We start from the raw sequence: 17,314 nt of genomic DNA on the forward strand, positions 1-17,314 counted from the left end.
ATGAAGTAAAAAGATTAAGCATGTTTCCTCAGCTATTTTGAAGTAAAACCTGGGTGGTTCACAATAGTGTATTGGCAAGCCAGCTCTTTGGAAAACCAAACCCAACTAAACCTTGACTTTGATTTCCTGTGGGGTTAAACACTTTTGCTGTGGGTGATTTCAAACTACCAGTGGTGTAACAACTGGCTTGCGAAAATCTGGTAGGAGCTAGTTCAGGCACATCTGGCATACCCCTGAAAATACCTAGCTTTATTCTGCAAATTAACTTTTTTTCATTTATTTTATTAGATGGTTTTTGGATACCGGAAACAAGCGTTGTACTTACTATTATAATTGGAATATTTCTGGTTGTTACAATCCCAGTGGTCTTTGGTAAGTATAATAGCTATAAAAAATACAGGTAATAACCTTGATCATATTAGTTGACATCACTTAGTGTATTTAACCTTCCACATGAAATAGATGCACAAATTTCACAGTTACCTTTGGCTCTACTTTCATAAGCACTAACTTCTGTGAATTGTTTTCAGATCTTAGAGTAACTATTTTATGAAAAATATAATCTGTATTTACACCTGAGGGTATATTTGTATAAAACTGGTATAAAACTAATTACAAAGGCACCAACTTTTAGCTTTCTTTAAACCAGTCTTTGTTTCAGATTGCCTTATAGTTGAAAATAAACAAAAGAAAAATAACTCCAGATGTTAAAAAAAAAATGTAGGGTTAATAGGAGACCAGTGAAAGTCCTTGGTTGGGATAGCTTGGGTCTCTAGGCAGGTAGACAGACTGGTTAAGAAGAAGCAGGGTTCCTCTCTTGCAGATGACCCATCTCTGGCTTTTAGGGTCTACTCTCGCTTTCAGACATCTGACTTGGTTATTTCAAATCCTTGCTCATTTATAATGTTCAGGAAAGCAGAAGTATTTGTTAGGTAGATAAAAAGGTAGCTATTTCATAATCTTCATTTTATGCTAATATGCGGTCCTAGAAGTCTTTTTTTTTTTTTTTAAGATTTATTTTAATGAGAAAATACAGTGACAACTCCAGAAATATTGGGGCCAAATATTGGGCTATAGGGTTATTTCGGTGATCATACATCCCAGTTCATTCCTGTTGTTTCAGTATAAACATTAGTAGGATTTTCAGTGCCCCAAATGTCCTGGTTTGCATTATAAGGTATTTGGTCATCCTATCACTTACTGATATTATGAGTCCCTGACATACAAAAACATTATGAAAAAGACATGATAGGTTGCCTGGGTGGCTCAGTCAGTTAAGCATTTGCCTTCAGCTAGGGTCATGATCCTGGAGTCTCAGGATTGAGTCCCCACATTGGGTTCCCCCCTCAGTGGGGAGTCTGCTTCTCCCTCTGGCCTTTCTCCCTCTCAATGTCTCTCTCTCTCTCTTTCAGATAAATAAATATAATATTGAAAGAAAGAAAGAAAGAAAGAAAGACGTGATATTTACCAGAAAAGAATGCTCAAGTACATATTTAGGAAATTGTGGTCTGTTTTTTTCATATAGAAGGGAAAGTTAGAAGGAAAAGTTTAAGGAAAAGTTACAAACATAAAGCTAAGCTCTCTTAGGATAAAGAAAGCCAGTATTTTACTAAGTAGTCTAAATCTTTATTCTTTCCCCAAATGGATCGGAGTTGTAAACTATCAGACAGCACACTGAAACTTGAATTCAGATTTCTTGTCACGGATTCCACCCAGATGATATCTGGAAGTCCTTCAGTTAACTTGGAAAGCTAAAAATTTCAGCTGACTCTGCCAGGATCTTAACCTGTGGTTCCAGGGAGTCTAAGTATCGCACAGCTGATGTTTGTGCCACTAAGCCAGCCCCTCCAGAATGACACGTATCACTGCAGTATATTTGGCAGTTGGCATATAGGCTTGACTGCATGTCTGCTTTCCTACTGGGAAGGAGAATTACACGAAGAATCTTTCATCTGACCTTTGCTTGCCTACGTGTACATCACCGTTGTTCAAACCTGTCACTCTAGTGGGTGAGCATGAATAATTTCAGACAACATGTTGTGCTTTCAAGACATCCTATGGATATCTGACTTTCTCAGGATTTAAAGGTCTTTATTCCATTTGGAACTTAACGAATTTTTTAGTACAGCTAAGCTGATTTGCTTCTTTGCCTTTAGGAGCAGTGCATGTGGTTTTACTAGTAGGAGCGGGTGAGTGCATGAGAAAAGATTGAGCTTATTAAAATAAGGAAAAACAGTTGTTTAAACATATTTGTATTGCTCTGGGGCTCTCAGCAGTGGTACTTATATATATAAAATTGAAACAATGATTTAAAAATAAACACCGACAGCCTTAGCTTTGGTGAGTGGTCACATCTAACAGGCAGTATTAGCCTCCTGCTGGGAGCAGAGGGAAGTATGAAGCTGTAACATACAATTGCTGACCTTGGCAGCTTGCCATTTAATGAGGGAGGTAAGATGTACCTGTGTGAAAAAATAAATAGTGGGATATAGAAGGCAATATGGAACATGACATGTGCCGGGCACTATGGTAGAAATGCAGACTGAGAGCTACACTTGGTCTTAGACATTGAGAACTGAGAGATCAGCAGACTGTCAGGGTCTCAGAAGGGATCACGGGGGCTGGGGGCCAGAATGGGCTTTTAAAAAAATGAAAAGCAGTAGGGACAGCTTTCAGGTTTGAAAAATTACGTTAGCAAATGTATTTAAAATCTTTCCCTGCGTGGTCCCTCAGGTGGAATTTCACTTGAATTAAATGCTAACCTGTTGGATATAAAGGCTACCATGGGATAAAATTCAAATTTTAATGATCATCTTAAAAAACATCCTTGCTGTTTTCAACTCCTGAACCAATTTCTAGTATAGACAGTTGATCCTATGACATAATTGTATTTTAATCTTCCCAAAACTGCTTATTTTTATGATGATGAAAATAGTATTTGCTCATTGTATGAAGAAGACAATATAAATCATCCATGATTTCACAACTGAGAGGACCACTACTAACATTTGGTGGGTTTCATTCTAAAAGTTTTTCTGTAGGTTTGGATATGTGTGCATGAACAACAATGGTATAAATTCTTGTACTCTGCATTTAAAAAAATGCATGCCATTATAATTGAAAGCATTCCTCAGGTCGCCTATAAGAGTAGAATGTGGACAGACCTGGACTCAGAAATAAATTTATGATTTAATTATAATGCAAATAATTATTTAATATTTATAATGCAAATTTATTTTGGTTTATGTTGACTATAAGGGTGGTTTCGAGAAATAAATTCTGATATTAAGATTCTTCAATTTGTTTATAACAGCAATAAGAAATGCATAAAGCTTTGGTTTGAGATGTGAAATAAGAAGTTACGTAGTATAAGTTATGAGTTTTTAAAAGTCTTTGGACCTGATTTAATTAGTTTTTCTATTATGGACAGAGTTTTCAAACAAATTCTGTGATTCTACCCATGGTGTTCTTATATGTAAACATTTAAAGTGTTAACATTTCCTGAAGAAAAAAAAGCAATGTTTTGTTTTGTAAACTATGTTCTCTTCTCTTTATAGTGTGGCACAGAAAATTAAAAAGTCAAAAAACTCCCAGAGAAGGGCTGACAGGTCTCATAAACGAAGACAAAGAGTTGGCTGAGCTTCGCGGTCTGGCGGCTGGAGTAGGGCTGGCTAACGCCTGCTATGCCATACAGTATGTAATCTGGGCCATCAGTATAGGGCACCTAGATGAAGAATGGGCAACTATAGAGAGAGTGCCCATGGGTCCCGTGCTGCCCATGATTGTCCTGGTCTATGCTCATTCTTCTGGCATGATTATTAATAACATCCCTTTCCATTTTCAAATGTGACCTGAGACTGTTGGCAATCTATGTGGTTATTCTATCCTAAAGAAAATAAGCAAGGGGCGGCGGCCTGGGTGGCTCAGTGGGTTAAAGCCTCTGCCCTTGTCTTGGGTCATGTTCCCAGGGTCCTGGGATCGAGCCCCACATCGGGCTCTCTGCTTCAGCGGGGAGCCTGCTTCCTCCTCTCTCTCTGCCTGCCTCTCTGCCTGCTTGTCATCTCTGTCTGTCCAATAAATAATTAAATATTAAAAAAAAAAAGAAGCAAAATTCCATCACGTTCCAGTGTTTTGTCACATAGTTATAAAGTAAATGAAACAAGGACATAAATATTGTATGGAAGAGAACATGGTAGCACGATTGGTTCACCTGGAAGCATCCAGAAGAGAAGAATCCCGGGGTGCCATGCCTGCACTGTTAAGTCCATCTGAGTCTGTTTTCAGAAGTTGTACGGTGATTGCCTACAAAAGCTTTTTAGGATAGTTGAGTTTTCAACTTACGCTGTCATCATAATATTTTTTAATTCAGTTAGCCAACTTATAATATGTCATTGGTTTTTGATGTAGTCAAAACAATTAAAGACAATATTTAATTGTCTTTCTATGCAGGACACTGTATTGTGGTTTATGTAAGACACAGTGTTATGGCCTCAGCTACAAGGAATTATGTAGTCATAGGCCTTGAAGTTTATAATCCAAGATACACAAATGGAAGATTTGAAGTAGACACAGGGGTGATCTAATTTAGTGATTCAGAGGTGACTTTTCCTTGAGGAAATACTCAGCACATTTGATATTCAAGATTCTCTTTTAAGCACTCAAAGCATTTTGAATGCAGACAATTTTTTCCCTCTCATAATATTCCAAGTGAGAGCTGGCTTCTAAAAGTTATGGAGAAAGAGTTGATTACTGTAGTCATACTAAATTTTGTTTTACACAAAAGATCATGTGTGTGAAATGGTTAAAGTGAAAGTATTTTTTTTTTAAATTTTATTTATTTATTTGAGAAAGAGAGAATGAGAGAGAAAGAGCATGAGGGAAGAGGTCAGAAGGAGAAGCAGACTCCCCGCCAAGCAGGGAGCCCGATGTGGGACCTGATCCCGGGACTCCAGGATCATGACCTGAGCCAAAGGCAGTCGCCCAACCAACTAAGCCACCCAGGCACCCCAAAGTGAAAGTTTTTAGGCTCATAAACCCAGATGTATTTGTTACTAATTTGCAATAGCTTTTTACTTAAGTTGATTACCTGAAGAAACAAATAACTTATAACTTCAACAAAACAAGCTACAATAAAAACTCTTGAGGCTATGCACACAAAGGCATGTTTCTGTCAAGATTATGGTACCTAGAGGTGACGTGATATGCTCTGTCTGTGTTTTGGAATAAGGAAGGAATATTCCTTCCTTATGGTAGAATAGGGAAGGAATAGAAACATAGGAATCCATGTCATTATATTACATTATATTACATAGAGTGGTGTTGCAAAATCAAGGGATATCTCTTTCTGTTTCATACTCTTTCTCAAACACTAACACTCAACACCAACTTGTAAACCAATATATTTTGGAACACCAAAAATATTATTTTCCAGTACTCTTCCAACCCAAGAGGAGATTGAAAGTCTTCCTGCCTTCCCTCGGGAAAGACTGACTCTGCGCCTCCTGTTGGGAAGTGGGGCCTTTGGAGAAGTCTATGAAGGGACGGCAGTAGACATCTTAGGAGCTGGAAGTGGAGAAACCAAAGTAGCAGTGAAGGTAACATGGAGCTTTTAATTCCTTGACGTGTTGGATCTTCACATTTATATAAATTTACGTGGAAAAAACTATAATAAAATATGAGCTAAAAGAGAGCTAAAGTTGGGAGTCCATGCATAACAACAGAAATGACAATGTTTCTTCCATTACTTCCATAAGCTCTCTAATATGTCGTTACCTCTAAGGTTATTAATTAACTAAGACTTGGCAGACTGTTTTTCCCTTTGAATATACTATAAGAGGACCAGGGGGGTAAAGCACATTCTCTATATCTCCGGTACGAGGGCAGAGAGTAGAGAGCTTCCTGGCCAGTTGGCGTCAGTTGCAATTACACAGCTCTGCCCTCACAGAGTGAAGTGGCCCTAGACCATATGTGAACTCAAGAGGGTGGTGATGTTCTGGTAAAACTCTGTTTATGGGAATTGAAATGTGAATTTCCTAACACATTCACGTGTTAAGAAATATCCTCTTTTCAACTTTTCCCCAACCATTTGAAAATGTAACGTGTCACTTATACCTCAGTAGAGCTGGGAAAATATAAAATTAAAACTGAGCAACTATTTTCAGAGCTCAAGCTGTACAAAGTTGCAGGCTGGCATTGGTCTCCAAGCTATAGTTTGCTGACCCCTGTGTGACACAGTTATTACCATGGTATATGTTGAATGTAGTTTCAAGGAAGTGCTGGGTAGACTCCCATATTTGTCTAAAACCTTTTCATTGAGGGATGATGAACTTTTATGTAATTGGGCAACATCCTGACCACTGCTTGTTAGGAATTTGTTGCTTTGAGAGAGGGCTTATACAACCAGAAATATTGGCAAAATCCTCTCCACTGCCAAATGGTGCAATCTAAAAGTGCTTTAAATACTCTAGCCTTACCTGGTGTAAACAAGTGTTTATTTTTCCCACATAGCTAGAGGACTGCTGGTTTTTGGTGCAGTACTGTGTTAGGTCAGAGCCAGGATATCTGAAACTCTCTTGACTTTATACACATGTGTTACCTCATGATCCCAAGATGGTTGCCAAAGATCAGGCATTGGTTCTTCATTCAGGTCAGGGAAAGGGGGAAGAATGATTTTAGATGCATATGTTCCAAAATGTGGAAGTTTTCCACAAGCTTCTCTCCCCTTCAGCAGTTTCCCCCTTATACCTCACTGACCAGAACTGACTCAGATGATCACCCCTATTTTCAAGGGAGGCTGGAGAATTACAAAACACAAGTTTCCTGATTCAGTTAGACCAAACTGTCTGGAACTAGTCCAGACTAGTCCCATTTGAACACTAGTTCTAAGGTAAGATACTTTTAAGAGACAAATATAGTGTCATTAACAAGGAAGCAGGGAGAAATAGATATTGATTAGAAAACTTTGAAAATTAAGAAACTGGCCTACACACCTACATTTTTTTTTAAAGATTTTATTTATTTATTTGACAGAGAGAGATCACAAGTAGGCAGAGAGGCAGGCAGAGAGAGAGGAAGGGAAGCAGGCCCCCTGCTGAGCAGAGAGCTCGATGCGGGACTCGATCCCAGGACCCCAAGATCATGACCTGAGCCGAAGGCAGCGACTTAACCCACTGAGCCACCCGGGCGCCCCTACACACCTACACTTTTAAAAATTTCTACATTTTTGGAGGGAATTTTGGAGGGAGGGAATAGTAGATGTTACTTGATCTTTTGTCTTTCAGGCTTTCCCACTTGAACACTAGTTCTAACACCGGCTAAGTTTTGAATGAGTTTAGAGAACACATGCACATATATTAGCCATGATCTATTTCCAGCTTTGAGGGTGAATATTACAAAACAAAACAAAGATGGTCTCCATTAACCCACTGAGCTCACAGAAATGTCTGCTATACTGATTCCTGGCTTATTTTTATGTTGTGTAGACTTTGAAGAAGGGCTCCACAGACCAAGAGAAGATTGAATTCCTAAAAGAGGCACATCTGATGAGGTATTGGGGTAGTCCTGGCTTCATTTTCCCTTAAGAAGGGTAGAAAGCTTTTATATCTGATTGGTGAATTTTTAACATTCAGAATGACCCGACATCACAGATCATGCCTCAAATTAACATGGCTTAAGTTTAAACATAGATATGCCTGTGGTGACAAGGGCTCTGTAGAAACCAGACTTCCAACAGGCAGTCCTTGGACAAAAGTTCTTCCTTTCTTTGACCTTCAACAAGCAGTGTGATGTCCGAAGCTGCTCGGCTTTGAACGTGTGTATGTTCTTCTAAACGTGTGGTAGTGGCTCAAATATCCAGAGTAAGGGAGTGAGTCCAAGTACAGGGATGTCCGTAAAAATACCCTCAGTCTTAGTAAACTTGTCTTCAAGGTTAGAGTCAGTTGCTGGTCATGAGAAGTGCTCCGAGGTGTCTTAAAGGGAGGGCCTGAGGCAGAAGCCCCTGGGGGTCTCAGCTGTGGGTTCTAATCATTAGATCAGGGCTTCCTTGGTTTGATGTCTTGAGAAAATGGTGGAAGTCAAACCTGCGTGACTGAATTGTTTCTCCAAAAGAAAGAGAATTATATTACATACTTGTGATGACTGAAAATGTAATGCTTTCAAGTATCTTCTGAAGGATAGTAGTTAAGATTACTTTCTTTACCAAAACATAAAATACTTCCTATAAACGTTTCTTCTAAAGATCACTCACCTATTCCAGCCGTAGGAGCTGGCCACTAGGGGTTGCCGTATCATCTCTCTAAGGCAAGCACATAGACCAGTTCTTGGAAAAAGAGACTTTCATTTATTAGGGAAAAACCAAACAGCCCCTGCCCCCGACCCAAACAGGAGTTTTGAAGGAAAATGGAGTTAAAGAATTGCTCTATTTCCCGAAGGTCCTGGGCCAGGGTGCCTGTTGCTGTCATGTCATCCTGCCTGTCTCTTTCCACCTTGTAGCAAATTTAACCACCCCAACATCCTGAAGCAGCTTGGAGTTTGTCTGCTCAACGAACCCCAGTACATTATCCTGGAACTGATGGAAGGAGGAGACCTTCTTACCTATTTGCGTAAAGCCCGGATGACAAAGGTAGGAAATGCGGTCCTCGTACTGGTTTTGTAATGCGCAGGCCCTGTAATTTCCCACTAAGTTTCTTTAAATTCAGTAAGCTGCAGTTTGGGTTGATGGTCGAACCTCTGAAGATTTCTGTGGAAAGAATTCTTGTATTTCCTTCTGTTGGAGTAGGACAGTTAGAATCCTGGGCTAACTTCGGGCATTTTCTGGTTATTTGAGGCTTTTTAATATTTAGTGGGAAAATAGGTACCTCACTCCCAAAATCATGTTTCCTGGAGAACAGAGATTGTGTGGCGTTGGAAAGGCACATCTTTCTCAATACTTAATCTATGTGCCTGTCTGTCCCAAACTGATACTTGCAAGACCTCATGTCTTTCCTGACTACTCTCTGTCCCTACCCAGTTGGCTTATCTGTTTGGATTTTCATAGGCCTTTCAAACTTGTGTTGGCCACAAGTTTGTGTTGGTCTTCCCTGGTCTTCTCTCCTCAGCACCCACCTGCAAAGACTGTGGAATCAGGGCCAGCTGTGACAACACCTGTGGGAACTTACCTTCTATCTCAGATGAGTAACACATGAGAGGAAACAAGACACTAATATTGAAATCTGTAGATTAAAAAAATTGCTTTTTATTTCTATCGAAGTACATGTTCTGTGACTAAAACACTGAAATAGAAAACACGGTTTATAGTGAAAGACTCTCATTCCCACATGGCATCTACACGTTTCTTCTGGTATTTACCTCTATGCTCCTGCACACTCCATGTATACTGCTGCACATGGATTTTTTCAGTCTTGGAGGAAATCTCCTGACTCCCTCCTTTAAGAGGTGAGAATTTAACTGTCTTGGACTGACCCAGGACCAAACGACACCCCACCAGCCCTACACATTGGCAAGTGTGTTTCCCCATCCTCCGACCGCTATCAAAATTTTCAGATTAATCAATAGCGCAGACTTACATTACTATGACTACTACTTACAGCTGAGTTACGCAAAAGCTGTTATTGTGTTTTCTTCCCCACTTTGGGCGAGAATAATAAACGCCTCTTTTGTTTTCCCCAGTTGCTTCTTCTTTTTTTTTTTTTTTATATATCTCAGCTCTGACAGAATTGTAGCACCTCGGTCATTGGGGTTAATTAGATCAGCTGATCCAGCACCTGACAGGTTTTTTTCTTGGACAGTCTCCTGGAGCCAATACAGGCGCTTGTCTTCTGGGCGCCCTGCAGATCTGTTATCCTTGGGGTTCCTTTCAGATTTACCCTGCTGATTTCCTTGCTGGACCATAGTTTCCTCTATTCCATGACTTTTTTGTTTGGTTGTGAATGAGAGAAGTCACAAGAAGGCATGCATGTGAGGCAAAAGTCTTCTTTTTACCCCTCTTTTTGAGAAAAATGTCCTTTTTCTTCCCTCACACTTGATGAATAAGTTGGGTGGATTCTAGGCTGAAAACCCCTTCACTTTGGTTTTCTGGCTTGTACAGTTGCCTTTAGGAAGTCTTATGCCATTCTGACTCTTGGACTTGCGATCAGTGACCTGCTTTCTGCTCCTCCTCTCCGGAAAATTTTAGGAACTTCTTATCTGTGGTACTTTTTACCGATCTGGACACTCAGTCTGGAAAATCACCCCTTTTAGTTCTGGGTATTTTTCTATATTATTTTTTGATAATAAATAAAATTCTTTGTTCTCTCGATTTCCTTGTTCTCAAAACTCTATTAGCTGGATAATGGGCTGCTTTGTTTTGTCCTTTTGTTCTGTTAGCAGTTTTCGTCTATTTTCCAACTCTGTATTTGTGCTCTCAATTATGGGAGCTTTCTGTAATTTTTAAAATAGAATTTAAGATTTTAATTTTCCACGAAATCATTCTTATGTTTTGATTGCTTCTTAAAATAATATTGGATTTTTTTCCATATGGGCAAAATCTTCTCTGATCTTTCTTAGGACAATAACTATAGTTTTTTAAAGTATTAATTTGCTTCCTGCATTGTCCTGACTCCTTTATCCTCTTTGTTCTGAGATCTGTTTGTAATGTGAGACATTTTATCAAGCACTTTGTTGATTTGTGGATGGTCTTCTTATTTAACAGTGAGTTCTAAGAGGCTGACTGGAACCACAGACACACTGTGGTAGATTCCTTTTGGTTGTCATGTGGGACCCTGCTTTTTCACTGGGGGTTCCCAAATCCCCTAAGGACAGTATCTGGGTGTCTTCGCTGGCACACCCCACTTTCCCCAGGGAGGAATCTGCTGTTGTCCTGCCTGGGCTATCAGAGCCTAAGCCTCAGTTCAGGGAGGTGAGAGGGGAGAGGGTGAAGGTCCAAGGGCTGAGTATAGGGGCTCCCACTTAATTTTCCTCTCCATTTTCAGCACAGTGTCTGAGTGTGACTGATATCTTTGAACTTGGAGTTGTTCTAATTCCGTGTGCGTGCGTGTGTGTGTGTGTGTGTGTGTGTGTGTGTGTTTTCTACAGTGGAAAGCCTCCTGCTGTGGTGGGAGGACCTGGGATCTAGTTAGCTCCTAAAATAAACTTCCAAACATTCCTCTTGCTTCCAGGCTTGCCCCTCACCCCTGCATTCAGAGATGTCTGCTACCTCCAACTGCAGAGCCTGTAGAGAGTTTTCTAGTGAAACACAGCCATATCTTGCCTCTCCCCCTGCAGACAGCCCAGCTGTCTCTCAGCTCTGCTGAAGGACCATCCCTCCATCCACTTTGCTTCCCCCAAATGTTTCATGCACTAAACTTATTTTCCTGATGTATTTGTACTTGTAAGATTATAACCATTTTCCTTCTACTGTCATCTTAATAAGGTTTGGGGAGAGAGTGGGACTAAAAATGCATGCACTTAGTCCCCATCTTTAACAAGACCATTTATCTGTAGATTGTGCTTTGTTTGTTTGGGGTCAAGAAGAGGGAGCGAAATGGAAAACATGGGCCAGCTCTTTTCAGATTATTCCTATTTAGTCAGGATTCTGATGGCTCTACTGACTGGTTCTCAAGGGTTCTTCCATGGCCTTTCCTGGGCAGGATACCTTCTGTGCCTCACTGCCCTTACTCCCACCAGTGGGTAGAATGCTGGTAGGTGCTGAGTGCCAGAATACCACAGGCTCTAAGTCCCCATTATGCTAAGTTCATTTGGAGCCAGCCTTTCCTCCACAGAGAATGCTCAGAGGCAACATTCCAGAACAGCCACACGCGTGCTTTCCCTATCCCAGGTCCAAGATGGCAGTGCTGGGTCAAATACACCAGGATCGACTCATCTAGCCCCATACACCTTGGTCCAGTCTTTTATTCTCAGGACCTCAGTTTCTGCATCTATAAAATGGGATCTTGAATTGAAAATGTTCTCAGGCTCTTCTTTCTTTTTAAGCTCTGATAGCCTAAGGTTCTATTAAGACAGAAGAAAGTAAAAAACAAAACCAAAACCAACCTATCAAAATAGTATAAATAGCTAGATACAATCAATTCATAAGTGTTTTTTGCTGCATGTTTATCATACAATAGTGAAGGATGTGGCTCTTGCTTTCAAGGACTTTGCCACACGGTAGAGAGGTAAGTCACATATAAATAACCTATCTAAGACAGAAAGTGGGAGGGCCTATTGGAGTACAGTAGAGATTATATTGTGGAAGCCAAGAGGAGAGAGCGATGATTTCCATCTCAGAAGAACTGGGAAGGCTTCATGGAAGAGGTCTTCCATTTGAGACACAATAAAAGTAGGGGAGAAAACAGTCTCTGAAACAACATCTTCCCACATGAGTCATGAAAATCCATGACCAGGATCCGACCCAGGTGGAGGCTCCGTATGTCTGGGGGGTTGGCAAGAGATGACAGGTGACAGCTCAGGGCAGGAGTATCTGGAGTCCAGGAGCCACAACATGGGGTGATGAAGTATCCTAAAATGTTGTCACAGGGGCTGTCAGGAGCAAGGGATAGTTAGACACCTAGGCAGGCAGGCAGCATTAAAATCTGTACACAGGGAACGTGATGCTAGCCGTCAGCCTGAAGTTCAGAAGAAAGATTTGATTCTAAGCAAGGAGCATCTTCAGTAGAGTGGGCTTTGCCAAAGGCAGAACAGGATTCCACTCACAGAGGAACTGAGGAACCTGTCAGGATACCAGGCAGGAGCTCAGACCTAGGCCAAGAGGCCCGTGTCTGGTGTCTGCTGGATGTGAACCGTGTTGCAAGGGGATTGGTTCCTAGGAGTAAGATCAGGTGTGGTCCAGTGGGACTATGGTGATGTTGAGTCTGAGAACATGGAAGGTCCTCCTAGTCTGGGGACAAAACATGAGCTTGTTGGGGGAGACAGAGGGAGCAGCACTTAAGAGTGCTCATCTATGAGAAATTGAGGGATTTCAAGTTTGGGAATCATTTGAGTTGCTCAGTGAAGGATGTGGATGGAAATCAGGATTAAGTTTGGAATGTGTCTAGATAGGGAAGAGAATGGCCTGAGCCAGGGTATTTGCAGAGAAATGGCAAGGGAAAGACAAGATATGAGTGTAACCTTGGGGAAGGAACTTTAAATTTTTTTCTAGATGATACCAATGAAAACTTCCACTGACTTTTTTATGTAGAAATCAGTGCAGCTGGCATAGGTTCAACTATATAGGCATGCTGGCTCTCTGGAGGCGAGGAGTCATCTGTGACCTTGAAATAGAGTGCTGCTAACCATTTAGGTGGGGGCTCATCTGAGGAACAAGGCCATGGCCTGGCATTACAGTGTGACACTGGGCCAATAATTAACCTAACTAGTACTGATTAAATTATCATTCTTATATCTTCGGATGGAGCTACTATTTATTGTGGGCCTGTTGTATGTATATAATCTTATCTCAGATTCTATATGACCAGTCTTATTATTCCCATTTCACAGATGAGAAAGTTGTTTAGTGAATTAAGCAACATGAGCAAGTTCACACAGCTCATAAGTAGCAGAACTAGGCTTCAAATCTTGGTCTATCTGTACTGACACTCTGAGATCTTTCCAATAAAGATCCTATATTGACTCTACTAAAAAAATCTTACTTATGTATATTTCAGTAGAAAGTAGTAAATCTAGCTCTTTCCTTCCTTGTTTGAATTCTTGTAACCCAAACTAAAAATACCTTTAAAACATCACATGTATGTTTTGTACAAACTGGAAAACTACTTGTAACTTTTCTTTCATTTCTTACAGTTTCATGGTCCTTTACTCACCTTGGTTGACCTTGTAGATCTGTGTGTAGATATTTCAAAAGGTTGTGTCTACTTGGAGCAGATGCATTTCATTCACAGGTATGGTGATATTCTAGATATAAGGTTCTTAACGGACGTTGAAACAATAATCAACATCTGGGTAGAACATACAGGATAAACATTTCATGACTTCAAAATAGCAAAAATTTTTGTAAAAATTCTCTCTTCTCTAAAGACCTGCTGGGGTTCCTTGTCTGAGCTCTGAAACTTTGTTATTAGTATTATTAAATAAAGCTTTTGCCATAGGGATCTGGCAGCTCGGAATTGCCTTGTGTCTGTGAAAGACTACACCAATCCATCACGGGTAGTGAAGATTGGGGACTTTGGACTCGCAAGGGACATCTATAAAAATGATTACTATAGAAAGACAGGGGAAGGCCTACTCCCAGTTCGGTGGATGGCTCCAGAAAGTTTGATGGATGGAATCTTCACTACTCAGTCTGACGTATGGTGAGTTTAACGGTACACAGAGGAATTCAGGCAGACCCATTCAATGTCAGAGCCAGAAGGGAAATGAAAGGCCATCTAAACTTGTAGTACTATTCCTGGGTCTCAGTATTTTCCTCCCTTACCCTTATCAGTTTTGATCCATTATCTTAATCATAAATGTGAAATCGATACATTTACTTCAAGGATTCTATCACTGTCCAAAAGCGTAGTGCTGTGACTAATAGGAATTCATAAATGTGACTCAGTGTCCAAGTATGTGTCCAGATGCCTACTCTTCTGGGATGTGGGATCATTAATTTATAGGTAAGAGTTTAAATTATGGATCTCAAAAACAGTATGACATTGAAGAGGTTTGGGCTTCTCTTTATTACAAGAATTGGGCACTCATGTTGGCTCGTGAATCCCAAATTTTGATTAGATCTACTCAATAACTTTTAAGCTGGACTGGACCCAGTCAAAATTGGTGATGAGAGAAAATTGGACTGCAGTGTTGCCAGTTCACATTCAAGCCTTTCCTCTCCATGTTTACTAACGTTCAAACTCATGGGGAGAAAATGTGAAATGCTTTCTTACTTACCCCTACATTAGTCTGCACATCGATGCTATGAAAGCCTCAAGTAATAGAGGTCTGCAGCACAGTTTCAGCTGGGGAGGAGGAACAAAGTGTGTGTATATGTGTGTGTGTGTGTGTGTGTGTGTGTGTGTATCCCCTAAAACTTCCTATCACCTTTGAAGTGTTGCTAGGAGGCAGTTGCTTTTTCTACTTTTTCTTGACGTCAACTTACTTTTAAGTCTCCCATTTGCCTTTTATGGGGCCAATAATGCCAATCATAAAGCAGACCCCAGTAGCCCCAGGAATAATTACATTGGACAAACTACTCTAAACATGATGTTTGTAATAAGTATAATTAAATTAAACTCTTTAACATCCTTAGGTCTTTTGGAATTCTGATTTGGGAGATTTTAACTCTTGGTCACCAGCCTTATCCAACTCATTCCAACCTTGATGTTTTAAACTATGTGCAAACAGGAGGGAGACTGGAGCCACCAAGAAATTGTCCTGATGATTTGTAAGTTAATAATGCTAATATAAGCACCTAAAGACCCAAAACATTTGCCAATGCAGTCTTATGCCTCACTGGCATGGTGTTTTAAAACAAAAACTTGAATTGATATATTTGTGTTGTCTACGTAAAATGTAAGTTGATTATAATATTTAATTTACTAAATACACGATGGTGTCTTTTATATATGCATGATAGTTCACTTCAGAAACAAAATTTAGAAGAGTAGAATATATTTATACTCTTGATAGGTGAACTCTGATGAAGAAATACACACGTATTCATCTTATTTTGGAAGATCTAATTTAGCTAATATCTTGATTTGCATATTAGGAGATTCTATTAAATAGGAATATATTGTTTAAACGTTAGATTGCCTCTGTTGATACAGCTGATACTGGGACATAGTACTATTAAAAATTACACGGGTTGCGATCTATTTATGAACTTAACACAAAGTGACTAAGAATTAGTGACTCTATTAAACCAAACCTGGTGACTATTGAAGTCTAATAAATTCATGATTCTCAAAAGAGTAAGTGATTTTGATCTAACTGTAAAGAAAAATAAGCCTAGTTATTTTGCTGAGTATAATCTACCTTCTTGTGAAAAACTTCAGCAGATATAACAAGTCTTGAAAGTTTTCCTAAGGAATGTTTGACCCAAAAAGTTTCGAAAGGAACAAATACTGAACAAGTATAGAGGCTTCTGTTATGTGTACAATACCAAGCCATATAGTGTATGGAAAACATGGGTGTTCAACCCAGAAGCCCAGCTCTTCAGCATCTCAGAATGTGTTTTGAAAGAAAAGAAATGCACCCGGAACAGTTGGATAACAAGCCCACATGTAATAAAGTGATAAACTGTGTGGTACAGACAACTGCAAAAGGAATTAGCAGTATGCGGATACGCACGAGGTTGTACTGCCTTGACCATGCTGTGTTATTTTAGAGGATTATTCTGACCAGAGCCAAAGGATGATTAAGAACTGGGCATCTTGGTTGGATGTTCTACCGGTGAACATTTTTGTATTATTTAAATCTTGCAGCTAGAAGACGAAGAAGGAAAAAAACATTTGAATCACTGCTTGTTTCTGATTGAGTTTTTACAGACTCTGGGACATTTATAGGGAGATCAGATGTACCCATACCCAATCACGTTTGGTGACCATGCTTAAAAAGGATTCACAGCCCTTTTGGGAGAGATGGAAAAATTCTGGAAATGGGAAGTCAGAAATTAGACAGAATTTGAAAACCTTTGGTCAAGGTTTGAGGAAAAACCTCAGCATACCTAAGCATGAAATATGTTTTTATTGGCTAGCAAACTAATCACTTCTATGTATCTCTTATGTATCTATAAAATGCTCAGAAGAAATTTTCCCTGAGTTTCAATGGTACCAAATTTTTGTTATCCTGTTAGCATTTTATCTGGCCTCTTCACCCCCGCCCCAGGGGGTACCATATACCTCATGGCAAGTACACAGTTTTTTGTTTTTTTTTGGATAGGCACTTTAGGAATCAATCATTGAATTAGACATTTTGATGAATGTGTTCATCTATTTTGGAGAGGATAACTGGGAGGTTGTGGAGCAGAAAAATATAGGTATGTTGAACTTTGCTCTACCAAGGTGTAGCCAAATATGCAACTGGAAAGAGGAGGAACAAGCATTGCTAGAAAAGTACTAGAAAAACATTTCTGTTTATAGGCAGAAAGAGATGCTCTATGTAACATTTGTATTCTATATTTATATAACATAAATTTCTGTAACTTCTATAACTATATAACTTCATATTCTATATAACTTTATGTTGAATAATTCATTGGCTGAATACATTATTGCCCTAATTTTATAAAATTATAGTTCACTTAAAGCCCAAATTTTCCACTGGTGGCTTTGAAGTTGATGTGAACATGTCATTAAAAAGTAAGCCGTGTTCCGTCCCCCCCGAGCGTTGCACCCTGTCAGAG

At 39.7% G+C, this 17,314-nt stretch overlaps 1 protein-coding gene across 3 annotated transcripts in view; it reads left to right on the forward strand.

Annotated features, from left to right (window-relative positions):
• ROS1 (ROS proto-oncogene 1, receptor tyrosine kinase) overlaps positions 1-17,314 on the forward strand; it is a 134,145-nt gene that overhangs the window by 81,289 nt on the left and 35,542 nt on the right. For all 3 annotated transcript variants that reach the window (XR_014311894.1, XM_082731017.1, XM_082731016.1), the window contains 8 exons: positions 289-372; positions 3,558-3,693; positions 5,432-5,594; positions 7,482-7,546; positions 8,491-8,620; positions 13,774-13,871; positions 14,079-14,282; positions 15,218-15,352. Coding sequence is in view for 2 of the 3 variants with exons in the window: in XM_082731017.1 (XP_082587143.1) it covers positions 289-372; positions 3,558-3,693; positions 5,432-5,594; positions 7,482-7,546; positions 8,491-8,620; positions 13,774-13,871; positions 14,079-14,282; positions 15,218-15,352 (1,015 nt within the window). In the remaining variant the exon portion in view is untranslated. The remainder of the gene's footprint in view (positions 1-288; positions 373-3,557; positions 3,694-5,431; positions 5,595-7,481; positions 7,547-8,490; positions 8,621-13,773; positions 13,872-14,078; positions 14,283-15,217; positions 15,353-17,314) is intronic.

Source organism: Mustela nivalis, assembly GCF_964662115.1.
Source record: "Mustela nivalis genome assembly, chromosome: 5".
Taxonomy (NCBI): domain Eukaryota; kingdom Metazoa; phylum Chordata; class Mammalia; order Carnivora; family Mustelidae; genus Mustela; species Mustela nivalis.